We start from the raw sequence: 12,956 nt of genomic DNA on the forward strand, positions 1-12,956 counted from the left end.
GTTTATCTGATTCAGAAATGTGGAACAACAACCCAAATATCCAGCACCTATCTGCCCATAGGTGTGTGCATGCTCTTTACATGCATCAAAGTCTGTGACAAAGTATCTTTAGTGAAATGTTTCAGATTTAAAACTAAATTGGGTAAACAGACTGCCAAATTAATAAAGGAGTCGGTATTACTGTTTATGTTTTATACTATATAGCAGCAACTGCATTTCATTTTCCCCTAGGCAGAATCAACATGTCATTGTTTGCCGTACAAGTAACCCCAAAATAGGAGCACCGTCGCATGTCAGATTTTCTTGCACCTCTTTTCACTCTGGACTTCCTTGGGCTGTCACTGAGGCCAGTGGGAATAGCACCGAGTCAGATACTCTTGCAAACAGGACCCGAGGAATCCTACGGTGTCCAAGGGATGACAGCATTGGGGATGTCAGTGCCAAGGCATTTTTCAAAGTCAAACATTTCTGAAAGGCTGCTGGCCTGTTAGTTAATGTTTACTGATTTATACATCGCTATCAGCCTGCAGGTATCTGCAAAATATTTTGCGTTTGCACTGTGAAAAGAGGAATATCGCGGGAATGCAAGATGCTGAAGGAGGGCATTTGAGTCCTTCCTAGGTCCTTTGGATATCTCAGGTGTGCTACGTCACACAAAACTCGTCACAGCAGATGTCCCTGAATCTGAGGAGGGACTGACAAAGCAGGGCTGCAGTGGAGCTGGTCCCCTGCCAAGCTCTGTTGTGGATGGAAGAAGCTAACCTAAAAATAACCTTCAGTAGGTTATCTCTTGGTTTGCCCAAAGCCTGGAGGGCCCATGGTGTTAGAGCGAGGCTGGAAGTGCTCAAAGAAACCCATTGGGAGAGAAGAGCGGCACATCCACAGAAGCACCCAACTGCCACGTGTCTGTCTGGGAGCTCCTTTGGGGTGTCTCAAGAGCTTTCTCTTTCATATTGTGCTAAACAGCCCCGTAAAGGACCTTTTTTCTTCTAGTTGTTAGACTAACATAATTCTCCAAACGTTTCCCCTGTCCCTGGGGTATTCTCACACACAGGCAGTGCTGACACCCTCTCCACACCAAACAGAACACTGCAGTCACTCTAATGTTTGTGTTGGCTGTATCTCAGTCACCTTCAAACCATTAACTTTCATACTAACAAGAAGTTAATGAGACCTGCACTAAAGATCATTTCCAAAGGATACTATATAAAAAATACCTGGGAGGTGCCAAAGTCCATCTGAAGAGCCTGGTGTTGAATGCAGTGGGCACACCTTCACAGGTAGCTGGCAGAAAACGACTTTGTGGCACCAAGGAGAGGTGCACAGAGCACAGTCAAGGGCCCTACCTGGCTGATGTTGACAGGGTGGACCTGGGTTGAGTTTTCTTGGATGCGGATGGTGGGGGGAGCTTTCCACAGGCTCTCTTTCACAGTGATGGCCACATCGACACTGCTGCTGAAAGCATTCATTGTCATCCCTGCCATGTCCTTCACAATGACGACGAGCGTGAAGCTGTCCTGCTTTTGAGGATCTAAGTAAAAAGAGCCTAGAGACAGAGCAAAGACCCAGCTGAAATGAAGCAGAGGCTGTGGAGATGGTTCATCTGCCCATTGCCTCCCACATGCACCATGCTTCTTCATCCGTTCCATGCTCACTCCTTAGATGGGTTTCTGTGCCAAATCTCAGCAAGCCATTTCCTCTGGCTTCTCTGAATGATGCAGCACAGCATCATGCAGACATGATGGTATGAGACATCTTCCTGTGGTCTCATGTGGTGCAGGTGTATCACTGAACAGCCCTCATTCCAGTCAGCAGAAGAGACAGTGTTTTTAAATCATTTCAGTTTAGTTGGGATCATGTGGCTGGCTGAGTTTTCTCATATTTCTTGTTAATGCTTTTGGTTTTCTAGGTTTCGAGGAAGAGAATTAATCCCAAGATATGACTCAGCATAGTCCTGAGGGCCAAAAGATCTACCTCCCTTCTCAGTGTACCTTTAGATCCCAATCTCCATTTCTGCTGATTTCCCCTGAATTAGGTGGGACACAAACAAAGTTCCCCAAAACCAGGGCCTCAGTGGAGTACATCTCACCGACTACGTTTATTCAGAGTTTAACATCAGAGCTGTGTTGTTGTTTTGTTCCTGGGTACACCCGAGAACTCATGCTTGCTTTTTGACAAACAAGAATGTTTTTACATACCCATCTTACTCGGTGAGATTGCTCCAGTTACATTATCGATCTGGAAAAGCATTTCTGTGTAAGGATTGGGAAAATGATGGAGAATGCTGTACGTCAGCTGTGCATGGGGGGTTGTAGGATCATCGCGGTCAGTGGCGTGGACAGACATGAAGGGTTTGCCTGTTCAGATTAGAGAAGAAACAGTGCTAAAAGGAGACTGACACCTCCACACATCGTCCATTCAAGCAGAGCTCTCAAACCAGGAAGGCAGCATATGGGGAGCTGCCGCTGTTTCATAACACATCTCTCACGGTCCCCCCTCCACCACCTCAGCTTAGGAGGATCACAATAGGTGTGAAGGCTAGTTGATGAAGAAGGTGACAGATCTAACTCAGAGAGCTATGTACCACCCAAGAATGCTTGCACCCAGAATGTAGGTCACTGGTATCTCTCTTTAAGGCCACTTTGCAGTCATACAAATCAGTTCAACCCAGAGCAGCTTGAGAAAAATGCCCTACAGCTGTGACAGTTATAATTAACAGAACAATCATACAGTGAAAAAAAAATACGGAAATGCGTGGTAACATAAGTGAATTTTGGCCTTTTGATCACCAATGTAACATTCAAAATCTTTTTGACTTGGATGCAGTTGAAGAACACAGTAAAAAACTGCAAAATAGCTTTCTGATCCCATGGAGCTTTATATGCATATTCTTTAGCAAAAGTTTCTTCTTGAGTCCATAGACACAGTGATAACAGGTGTCCAAGTTCTTTGTTTCAGTTTAAATATATCAGTCTCAAACTGCTCTTCAGTACTTTCCTGATTTCTGGACTGGATCACTGCAATCCATAATCTAAGACCCTCTCCTAAATACTCAGGTACAGCCCATGTTCTGAGAAGCATCAGTAACAGTAAACACATACCCCATATCTACACTGGCATTTTATTTCACTGAAATGCAAAGACTCGCATATTCTTAGCATTCTCTTTCTGTATAGTCTTTGGCAACCTTTAAACTTTAATGTCCTTCTAGCATAGGGTTTTGGGTTTTTTTCAGTGCAATGGAGAGGGCAGCAACATTTGCCTGTCAAGTGATACTCAAAAAGCAACAGGTACTATGATATATTTCTGATTACATTCATCCCTTTACACCACATAGTCATCACCTCTTTGCCCTTTCATTATATTTTGCATGCTTGTATCCTTATTTTGTACAGTCCTGGGGGAAGGAAAAATGATCTTTTTTCAGCTTGTTGAAGTATAGCACCCACTTTATCTTCCTGTTTAACTAATCTACCTAGCTTCCTGTTAATGACAATATTTAATCATTATGATGATTACCTGGACGGGAGTTCTGCCTCACTACTCCAGTGTACTTTGTCTGGTCAAATTGTGGTGGATTGTCATTGATATCCTCCACGTATATTGTAACAGCATATGGACCTTTCACTACGTTGCCTTTTTCATCCAGACTTTCCACCTTGATTTGGAAAAAGAAGGAACAGCAAAGAAATATTTTCACATAGAAAAATTAAAAGACATAAATGAACATCAGGATATCAAGTGCCAAGTCATTCTTACTGTGACGCAAATCTGGTGAGAGCCATCACTGGGTGGCTCCATTTTCAAGGACAAATTTACCATGGTAGCTCACCGACAATAATTCTTCACAGTACATAATGTCAACAAAACAAAATAACCTACTCCTGCTTCTGATTACACTTTTCAGAGGGCAATTTCTCACTTTCAGTCTCAACAGACTTCTTGTATTTTGCACAGCTTACACTTCATGCTTTTCTTTAAATACAAATAGATACTTTCTAAAGAACAAGGAGAAAACTCAAGTGTGATATTGTAAATATCAACCAGTAAAATAGGCTGACCTAAGGGTTTGTAAAAGAAAACTTAATTCTGATTACATTTTTGTCCCAAACAATTTGATTTCTTATTTTTCAGCCTTCTTTGACTTTAAAGCACCAAGTATATATTATGTCTGTCTGACTTAACTTTGTTTGCACATAATAGATCAAACAATGATTTTTTTAATGCCTAACCAAGTATCATTTTTCAGTTCTGCCATCACTACATCTTGTCTGCAAGGGCTTTCCATGGTTAGGGTTAATAACTTCTGGGGCTAGAAAATTGTCCTCTCTAATTCCAGTCTAAGGGGGCTTTAGAGTTGAGAACACAAAACCATTAAACCTGAAGTGCTAGACTTTAACAACATAGCTAAGACTAGCTAAAACGTCATCATGTACTCTGTCTGTTCATATATTGATCCTCTCACGATCATCTCCTTCTCAGTTGCTAGTGCCTTAGAAAAAGTAAATCCCATTTTTGACACACAATAAGAGCACAAGGCTATACTGAGACCAAAAGATTGCCTACCAGCTGTTCCATTCCCAACAATGTTTACAATAAGATCCTTAGGAAAAGAGTATAATAGCGGGACAAGAACACTATGCTCTTTCCTCTAATAGTCTCCAACATCTGCCAAACAGCTTTCTGCTGTATCTAACAGAGGTTAGATCTATGCCTTTGCATCTAAATGTCATTTACTCACACCATTTGTCAGTAAATAGATTATGATCTTCCTAAGTAGATTACAATAGTTTATTTTCCCATTCCAAACATGGATTTTACCCTATCAGTCTTCAAAGATAACAAGTAAATCTCATTCATGGGGCCAGATTTCACTGCCAGTCAAGTGTCCTCCTCATATTAGGAGAATTAAAGGACTGGTGTTGACATCAGGGTAATTTTTGTTTTCCCAAAATAACCTTCCTGTGCTAAGGAACATTTTCCTGTGCAAAGTCTTTCAGAAATATAAAACCATGCACCTTTCAGCAAAGTTCAATATTAAAAATGAAAATGCTGTCTGTAAATATACACAAAAAAATTAATTAAAAAATTCAACAGTTTTCCCTTAATTTCAGGTTTACCAAAAAAAGGTGAATATTAATAACCCTCCATTCCTGTCTTCCTCTAAGTTTTTACCTGAAGCCTGTGCACGGTTTTGGTCTCCCAGTCCAGAGACCCATTGAGATACAGGATACCTGTCTTCGGCACAATGTCAATTATTCCATCTTTTTCACCAGTTGCTCTGAAACTCACAGCAGGTGGCTCAGATGTGAACTAGAATGGGGAAAAATCACAGGGAAAATCATCCTCTTTTCAGCATTTTCACAGCATTTTCAGCATGTCTTTTAAAATCTATTGCTAAGAGTGTGCTTGGCTGGGGGAATGATATGCCAAGAATCTGCTCAAACAGATCTGCTCTTTTTGATGCTCAACAGGGGAGTTTTCACACTGTTTCCTGAATGCTGCAGGAAATCATAACTGTGGTGTCTTTCCAAAGCAAACGTCTGCTTAGGACAGGGCTTTGTCTGAGCACGGGAATGGAAAAAAATGACGCACATCCTCCATTTGCCTGGGAGCTGGATCTGTCCTTCTGTGGTTATGGCTTTGGGAAGAAAACCTCAGAGCTGAAGGAAAATGATGACACAAGTTACATGGAAACCCATTGTCTAGGAATGCTGATTTTATTTATCCCTGTCTTAGGATATCCTCTTAAAATGTGTTTGAGAGAAGGGGTTGTCTCCTGCTTTTTGCATGTAGACTTTTGAATTCCCAGATAGAGGAAGTCAAAGTTAATTTCCAATCCTCTTGGGGGACTGTTCTTCCCACCAGCACAGACGACAACACTACCTGTGAGGTCAGTGTGGGCAAGCGGGGGTTTTTGAGCAGAGTGGATACCAAGAGACACTTGATTACCTGGTAAATGAAGCGCACTCCCCCTCCTTCTGGAACAGTAAAATTCATGTCCTTCAGAGGCCCAGTTACATGGAGGTCCCCCAAATTCTGGCACGTAGCCTGTGAGAGAGAGAGAAAGGGATGGAGGAAAGCAGCTGAAGGATGTCGACTGTCACCACACACAAAGAGCAGCTCTCCATCACTGAGCCTCTTGAGAGTTATTTTGCTGTAGTATAATGAAGGAAACTCTTGCTGATTTGCACTGAACACCTCTGTGTTCTTTAGTGCACATCCATTTTTAAAAGCAGTGTTATTTATTAATTAATTTGAAAACAAACATTTGGGTCCTGACCTTTTCTAAGTACTACATAATTAAATGAGATTTGATCTGTTGTCAAGAGCAAACAGAAGCATCAAACAGCTGAAGGTAGACTGAGAGCAAGAGGAAATTCACAAAAGCATTTCTGGATCATCCCCATGTCCCCAGCAGGACCAGCCATGTCCCATCCAGGAGCCACACAGTTCTCTGGCGTGTCAGGAAACCCACCTGCGGATGGGGAGGAATTAGAGTTGCACCCTTTGTAATTTCCTCAGTAAATCCAGACTTTTTTTGTAAGGGAAAAAGGTGGACCTCACCAGGTCCCCTAGCCCACCACCCTCAGTGCCCCGGTGGACGGGACAAGCCGCTTGGGCCCCGTGCCTTCACATCAGTTACATGTGAGCGTGAACCGCAGCCAGAGCAAACACGTCCTGCTGATTTCTGGCTTCCACCTCATGGCAAAAATGCCGTGTAAGTCTGTCTCAGACTCTGTTTTCTTCTGAATGGCTGGCAATGCCTTCACATAGTGTTTTTTCTGGCAAATTTTTGTGAGTTTTATATGAGTTTTGTAACCACCCCCTCCCTAGTGCCCAAAGACCTCCAGACACCCTCCTGCCCTAATGTTTCAGGGCTGTTCTTGCTTTTGAACAAAAAAAGCAAAGCAAAAATCAGCCTCCTAGAGCAGCCCTTGCACACAAGACAATTCAGCCTACGGTTCAGGTAGTCTACCTGTTTCTTCAAAGGCAAGACCAAACTGCCTTGAACACCAACCCTTCTCTCCCTGTCACTCTCCTCTTGCCAATGCTGAGGAGCTGCCTGCCAGAGTTAGGGCTCCATCATGGGGCTGCACAGGTAAAATTCCCTTTTTTCTCAGGTAAAAATTACTTTATTCTGCTTTATGGATTCGGAATGCCATTTCCACCCTGTCCATCACGCCGTGGAGTCAGGCTCTGGAAATGCATGTTCTCTGCTGCATGACTTTTCCCCTGGATTTGGTCCTATTGCTGTTGGGACAGTTATTTGGCCTCTCTCAGAAAAGCACGACTTACATATCACCAAGGGAAAACTTAATTCTGGCTATGACAAAAACATAGCTAAGTTGAGCGCAATTTACCCTAAAGCGCTGCTCTGTGTGTGTGTGTGTCACAAGTGGTGTTTGAATAACGCCAGATTCTGCATAATAATAGCCAGAGATGCTGCCCTCCTCGCCTACAAGGGTTTGTGACTCTTTTTTGCAAACAGGAAAACTAGAATATTGTGAGAATTGGGGAAAGAGAGGAAAGGATGCTGGTGAACACTTAATGACAGTAGAAAAACATCCAAGAAAGCCATGTAACAGGTACACACATACCAGGAAAGAGTACTTTACAGATACCCTTCACTATTTTTGTTAAATGTTGACTGCTGGCCTCTGCCAGGGACAAGACAGAAGGACCCTGGATCTGACCTGCTATAGCTGTTCCCATATAGCACTGGTGGCCACAACCTGGCTCCCAGAGGTTTTTCCCAGGGCCATTTTGTGGAGGGGTTTTGCTTGGTCATGTTCCTTGCCGTGGAGGAACAAAGGCTGATGCTATAAAACCCAGCAGGTTCAAAGTGCAGGCTGTGAAGCAAGCAAGAGATATCTCTTCCTGTTGATTAAAATTACTTTATATGGACCATAAATATTTCCAAACGTATGTCTACAGCATGAATCACTATTCAGGGGCCTGAAGGGGAAATAAGGTTTTCTCCTTGGCCTGGATCCGCCCAGCATCCGTTTTGAAGATGGCTATAGTACCTGATGAGTGGCCTCATGGGGGGTTGGCACTGCAGCAGCTTTTGGAATGGGGATGAAAAAGGAGGTGCTCACTACTGCACATCAGTCCCACTCAGTAGGGTCTCCTTATTCTGAGACATTTTCTAATAGATTTGAATTTCACACATTTTTTTATCTTTTCTGTTAATTTCAGTTGTAAAGTAGAAGCCACTACTGTAGCCTTTATAAACATCAGTAAATCTATTGAATTTAATAGACGAGGACCATAAATAGTATAATTAATACATTTACGTTTCAGAAAATCCTCTGAAAAGAGATTCACATAGACGGAAAAATTAGGATAAAAAAAATCAATATGCATGGTTTGAACTATGTGCCATTATATGTCTTAGAATATATTTACTATGTCAGCACATGTATGGATTATAATACAGATGTCTTCACTGTTAGGCGTTTTGTTGCAGTATTTTAAAATCATTTCTAGAATGAAATCCACTTATTTGAAAAAGTAATAGCTAAGGAGGAAGTACAAGAGGTAAGATAGGTAAAGTGGTGTCTTTTAGGCTTTTTTAAGGTTTTTTTCCCCAATGATTGACATGTCTCCTTAACTTTTGGCCATGGGGTCACACAGGTGTCAGGGCCTTGCTCCCACACCCGGGGTCACAGCCGCGGTGCTGTACACGCTGCCAGCCTGACCTGCAGAGCCCGTCCCACGGGCTGGAGCTCAGAGCCTCGTAGGCAACCTTTGCCTTTGGCTTCCAGATAAATGAAGGAAAAGCTGTTACTCACCAAGTGAATCACGAGCAGAAACTGAAGTCCACACAGCTTAAACATGCTGGAATACTCTTTGCTTCAGCTCCTGCGAAGAAGAGGTGGCAGTCACTTTGAACCCATAGATTTGGCCCGATCTATTTGCAAAAAAAGGCTACTGCTAGTGTTTCCTGAACCTGTATGGAGGGAGGAACTGAGGACCGAGCTCCGAAGGACCAGGTGCAGCTCTGCCCATGGGAGGTGAGACCACAAGCATCCCTGGGCTGGCCGGGAAGCTTGTGTCCATCAGGTCTCTCCCCCACAGTGCAGGAGGTACCACAGACTGTGAGAGCCCCGAACAGCTGTCAGAGGTTGAAATTGGCACAAAACTTCAAGCCACACAACCTCACCGTTGCGATAATCCTGTGTCGTGCAAGCCCCATTTTCATTTTTGCTTTAGTGAAGGCAACAACACGTTCACAGGAAACCCTATAGCCACAAGAAGATGAAGGTCTTGCAGGGGCCATCCTGAGGCCTCTGTCTTTTGGTTACAGAAAACTGTTCGGCGTTGCTTGCAGAGGCAGAGGAAGCCTGAGGTGTTGGTCCCCCCTTAAAACAACATGGCTAGTGGAAACAAAATTTCCAAGTCCAAGGAGTACTACCTGCTTCGAATTTCAAAACAAAATGCTGAGCACACACTGCTGTGACTTGTGTTACATCCTCCTGGCAACAAGCTGGGTTCCTCAAAAATGAAATCCTGCTTTCTCACTACTTCTAGATTTAACAAAAAAGGACGAGGCCAGTTCTGGAGAGAGATGAAACTGGCATACAGCGCTGCCCTCTTCAGTGGTGCTCCATGTTATGTGGCTCACACCTACAGTTATCCTTCAGCCACCACAGCTCTGTCCCATGGATGCTCCCAAGGAGAAGAAGACAGCATGGAGGCACAGATCCCTCCAGATGCCTTCTTGCTTGGGCTTCCCATCATATCATTTCCCCCCACCTCCTTCTCTTTCCTCAATGGCTGACCAGAAAGGGGACCTGTAAATGTGGAAACTGCTGCCCACACTGCCGTTCTCTCCAGCACTCATTTCAGGACACAACCCTGTCACAGCTGAACCCAGGACAATGCCACAGGACTTCATCTTGCAAACCCCGTTTTGAGCAGGGTCTTACTGTGTATGTAATTGCACCCTTTGAAATTACTGGGCTCTTTCCTTGGGCTGGAGCTAGCTGTGTGCATACTGGAAGAAAATAAAATTACACTCCTTTGAAACCAGAAGGGATCAGGAAAATAATTAAATTTGTCAGGAAGCGAGGGCTGAAGGTGAACCCCTGGAGCTGCCTGGCAGTGGTGGCTGCTGAGCGGGTCCCCCACTGCCCTGCCTGCAGCCAGAGGAGCTGGGGCCTGGCACGGGACCGAGGGGTAGAGAGGCACTTTGAACCTCCTGAGAAGACACTTTGAACCAGGACTGCTCCTGATATTTCAGTTAGATAGTTGACAGAAATTTGTTCAGTTCCTCCATCTGTCCAACAGCCCCTCCACTCCCCTCCTCCTGGTCTCTTCTGAATACATCGGCCAGTTTCAGACACAATTAATAGCAGTGTAGGAATTTCAAAAAACTAATTCCTTATTAATTTGGGGAGGCAGGTGGGACAGAGGACCCAAAGGCATGCCCTCCCCAAGCGTAAGGCTGCAGCGTGTGCCCAGCGGCTGCGCGCATGGTTTCGTCCACCCCTCCAGGACAGTCACGGCTGTACGTGCCCCTTGGCCAGCCTGTGGTTAAGGGACACCAGGGAGCTAAAAGTGCTGGGGGACGGCCGGCAAGAGGTGAGGAAAAATGGTATGGGGTGTTCTGGGGATACCACAGTATGGATTCAGGGAAAAAAAAGAGGGAGCAAGACTGCTACGGGGAGGAGAAAGTTTAAGGAAGGCACACAACCAGCCCTAGCACAGGGGACAGAAAATGCTGGAAAGTGCACTCCTTCGTGTGGCTGTGCGACTTCACTGTGTCTCAGCCGGGTTTCTCCATCCAGATTTGACTAAGAAACACAGCAGTGGAAATACAGACATTTTGTAGGTTACAAGAGCCTTTGCTGTTCCCTTCCCTTTGAATATCAATACCATTCCCTAACGTTGTGCCATTTGTGGTGCCAGTCTCAAGGCCAGGGAGAGTGGCTTGATCAGCCCTTGACCATTCATTTTTGGCTAGAAGCTGCTACCAAGCCTCACAAAGCACCACACTGCCAAGGACCAAAGCTCCAAAATACATACTCCTCTGTCGCTCAGAATAGAATTTTAGTAAACATAAACTCATACAAATGTTTTCAATAACAGACAGTTTCAGGATTAGAATAGGATCAGCTTAACTAAAAGCAGCCTGAGATCTGGCTGGGGACTGGAGCTACATTTTCCCCTTCATTTCTTATTTTCATCTCAGTGCTATATCCCTAATAATCCCTTATGATTACCCTGCCTGAACAGAAATCTGTAGGATAACCATTGTACAAATATCCCAACGACTTTCAGTAATAAACTTTCAGAGAACAAAGAATATTCCCAGAGGTTAAGGATCAGTAACAATCACAAGTATTTAGTTCCATGGAAAAAAAAAAAAAAAAAAAAAGTTTGTGTTGATTTTCTTTAAATGATTGATTTCAGATGTTCAAATTCAGTAGAGAGAAAACAGAGGAAATTGACCCGAATCAAATACAAACCAGACTAAGCCTTAGCACAGCAGTCATCCATTTTATAAGGACAGCTGAGTTTCTAACGCTGCCAGAAAAGTCTTCAGCAAAACCATTCCTTCAGTTTTTGAAATCTTTCCATGAAATAACTGTTAAATCATCCCTTACCTGCGACATGAAAAGCTTATTTTGCTCTAAAAATGCTTCTTTCTTTCAGCTGTGGGAATCACCTTTGCACAGGTTGCTAGTGTCCGTCTGTGCTTCTCCACACAGTTTATAGTTCCTCTGACTCACCCTAGAGGTTCAGCGGCTCAAACATTAACAGCATGGAGAATTATTGATTCTTAATGACTAGGCGTGGTATGAAATGGCAGCCATGAAAATAAGCAGTGTAGGTTCAAGATAAATTACAGCCTTCTATACTTTTATGTCCTTTGGGATTTTCTTTCTGAATTCAGCTTTTTCGGTGGGGCTGTGAGAAATGAAAACGTGGTGCCTGGGTTGGAGCCGCAGGTGGAAGTTGTCCTTCCTATAGGAGAGGAGGTGGAAAGGAGAAGACATGGGCCTTGGGTGGAGATAACATTTGCTACTTGTCTACTCACAGGGATAATTCCCATTCAGATGACAAGAATTTGGAACTAAAGGTGGCTTGTTTTCACAGCAGATCTGTGCATGGGAAGGAGCCAGCCTGGATATGAAAATAATTAATCGGTCATCGACTCAGAAAGTTCAAATTCTGTCTGAGCTCTGCAACAAATTTGCTTTGGGTAACTTTGAACAAATCACTCCAGTTGCTCATTTCCAGATACTCAGCTCATAATGGATGTAATTGTTCCTTTCCCTTGTGTGTCATCTTCCTTGTCTGTTCAGGTTTTCAGCCCTTCGAGGGAACCAGTCCCTGCTAGTCTCTGCATGATAGCACCTGTAGTAAGGGGAACCGGAATCAACTGGACTGTAAATAAATATGGTAAAATAAATAATAAAAAAATTATATATTGTGAAAAAACTGAAGTTGTTAAAAAATCATAATCCTTAAAATGTTACATTTTCTGATAACTCACTTTTAACATTATGCTTATTTCAGAAGTTTTGAACAGGCTTATTTTATTCTCTCATGAAATGTTTCTTTTCATGCAGGTACTAACTTCTGCTTTCAATTTCCTCTGCATGTCAGATTGCTCTTGAACACTGTTAAATTGTTTGTTTAGCGCATTAAGTATTCTGCATCCAAAGAATGAAGCATTTAGAATCAATTACAGCTGGAAGGTGTACAATTCTGGGAAAGGTGAGCATTCTGTTTGTGCTTCAGATCACGCTTTTCCCTAGAAATCCACAGTTGTTTCTCCGAGAAAAAGCATCTAGACTGTACTTCCAGCATGTGCTCCATTTGCTCATGCACTCAGAATGATTCAGACTTTCTCAAAGCTTCCTGGTAGCAGTGAGTTATCTTTAGTGCACAGCTCAAAACCAGCAGTTTCCATTAAAGCATTAGAACTCATTGTAAATATA

At 43.3% G+C, this 12,956-nt stretch overlaps 1 protein-coding gene across 1 annotated transcript in view; it reads right to left on the minus strand.

Annotated features, from left to right (window-relative positions):
- Window positions 1-11,713, minus strand: part of CDH17 (cadherin 17, LI cadherin (liver-intestine)) — a 27,721-nt gene extending 16,008 nt beyond the window's left edge. Inside the window, exons 1-7 of the mRNA XM_010075938.1 lie at window positions 11,616-11,713; window positions 8,799-8,868; window positions 5,953-6,051; window positions 5,176-5,313; window positions 3,520-3,658; window positions 2,199-2,357; window positions 1,347-1,546 (exon numbers count right to left, since the gene is read on the minus strand). Of these exons, the coding sequence (XP_010074240.1) occupies window positions 1,347-1,546; window positions 2,199-2,357; window positions 3,520-3,658; window positions 5,176-5,313; window positions 5,953-6,051; window positions 8,799-8,843 (780 nt within the window). The 5' untranslated portion in view covers window positions 8,844-8,868; window positions 11,616-11,713. The remainder of the gene's footprint in view (window positions 1-1,346; window positions 1,547-2,198; window positions 2,358-3,519; window positions 3,659-5,175; window positions 5,314-5,952; window positions 6,052-8,798; window positions 8,869-11,615) is intronic.
- Between the last annotated feature and the right edge of the window lie 1,243 nt (window positions 11,714-12,956).

Source organism: Pterocles gutturalis, unplaced genomic scaffold (assembly GCF_000699245.1).
Source record: "Pterocles gutturalis isolate BGI_N339 unplaced genomic scaffold, ASM69924v1 scaffold3878, whole genome shotgun sequence".
NCBI lineage: Eukaryota > Metazoa > Chordata > Aves > Pterocliformes > Pteroclidae > Pterocles > Pterocles gutturalis.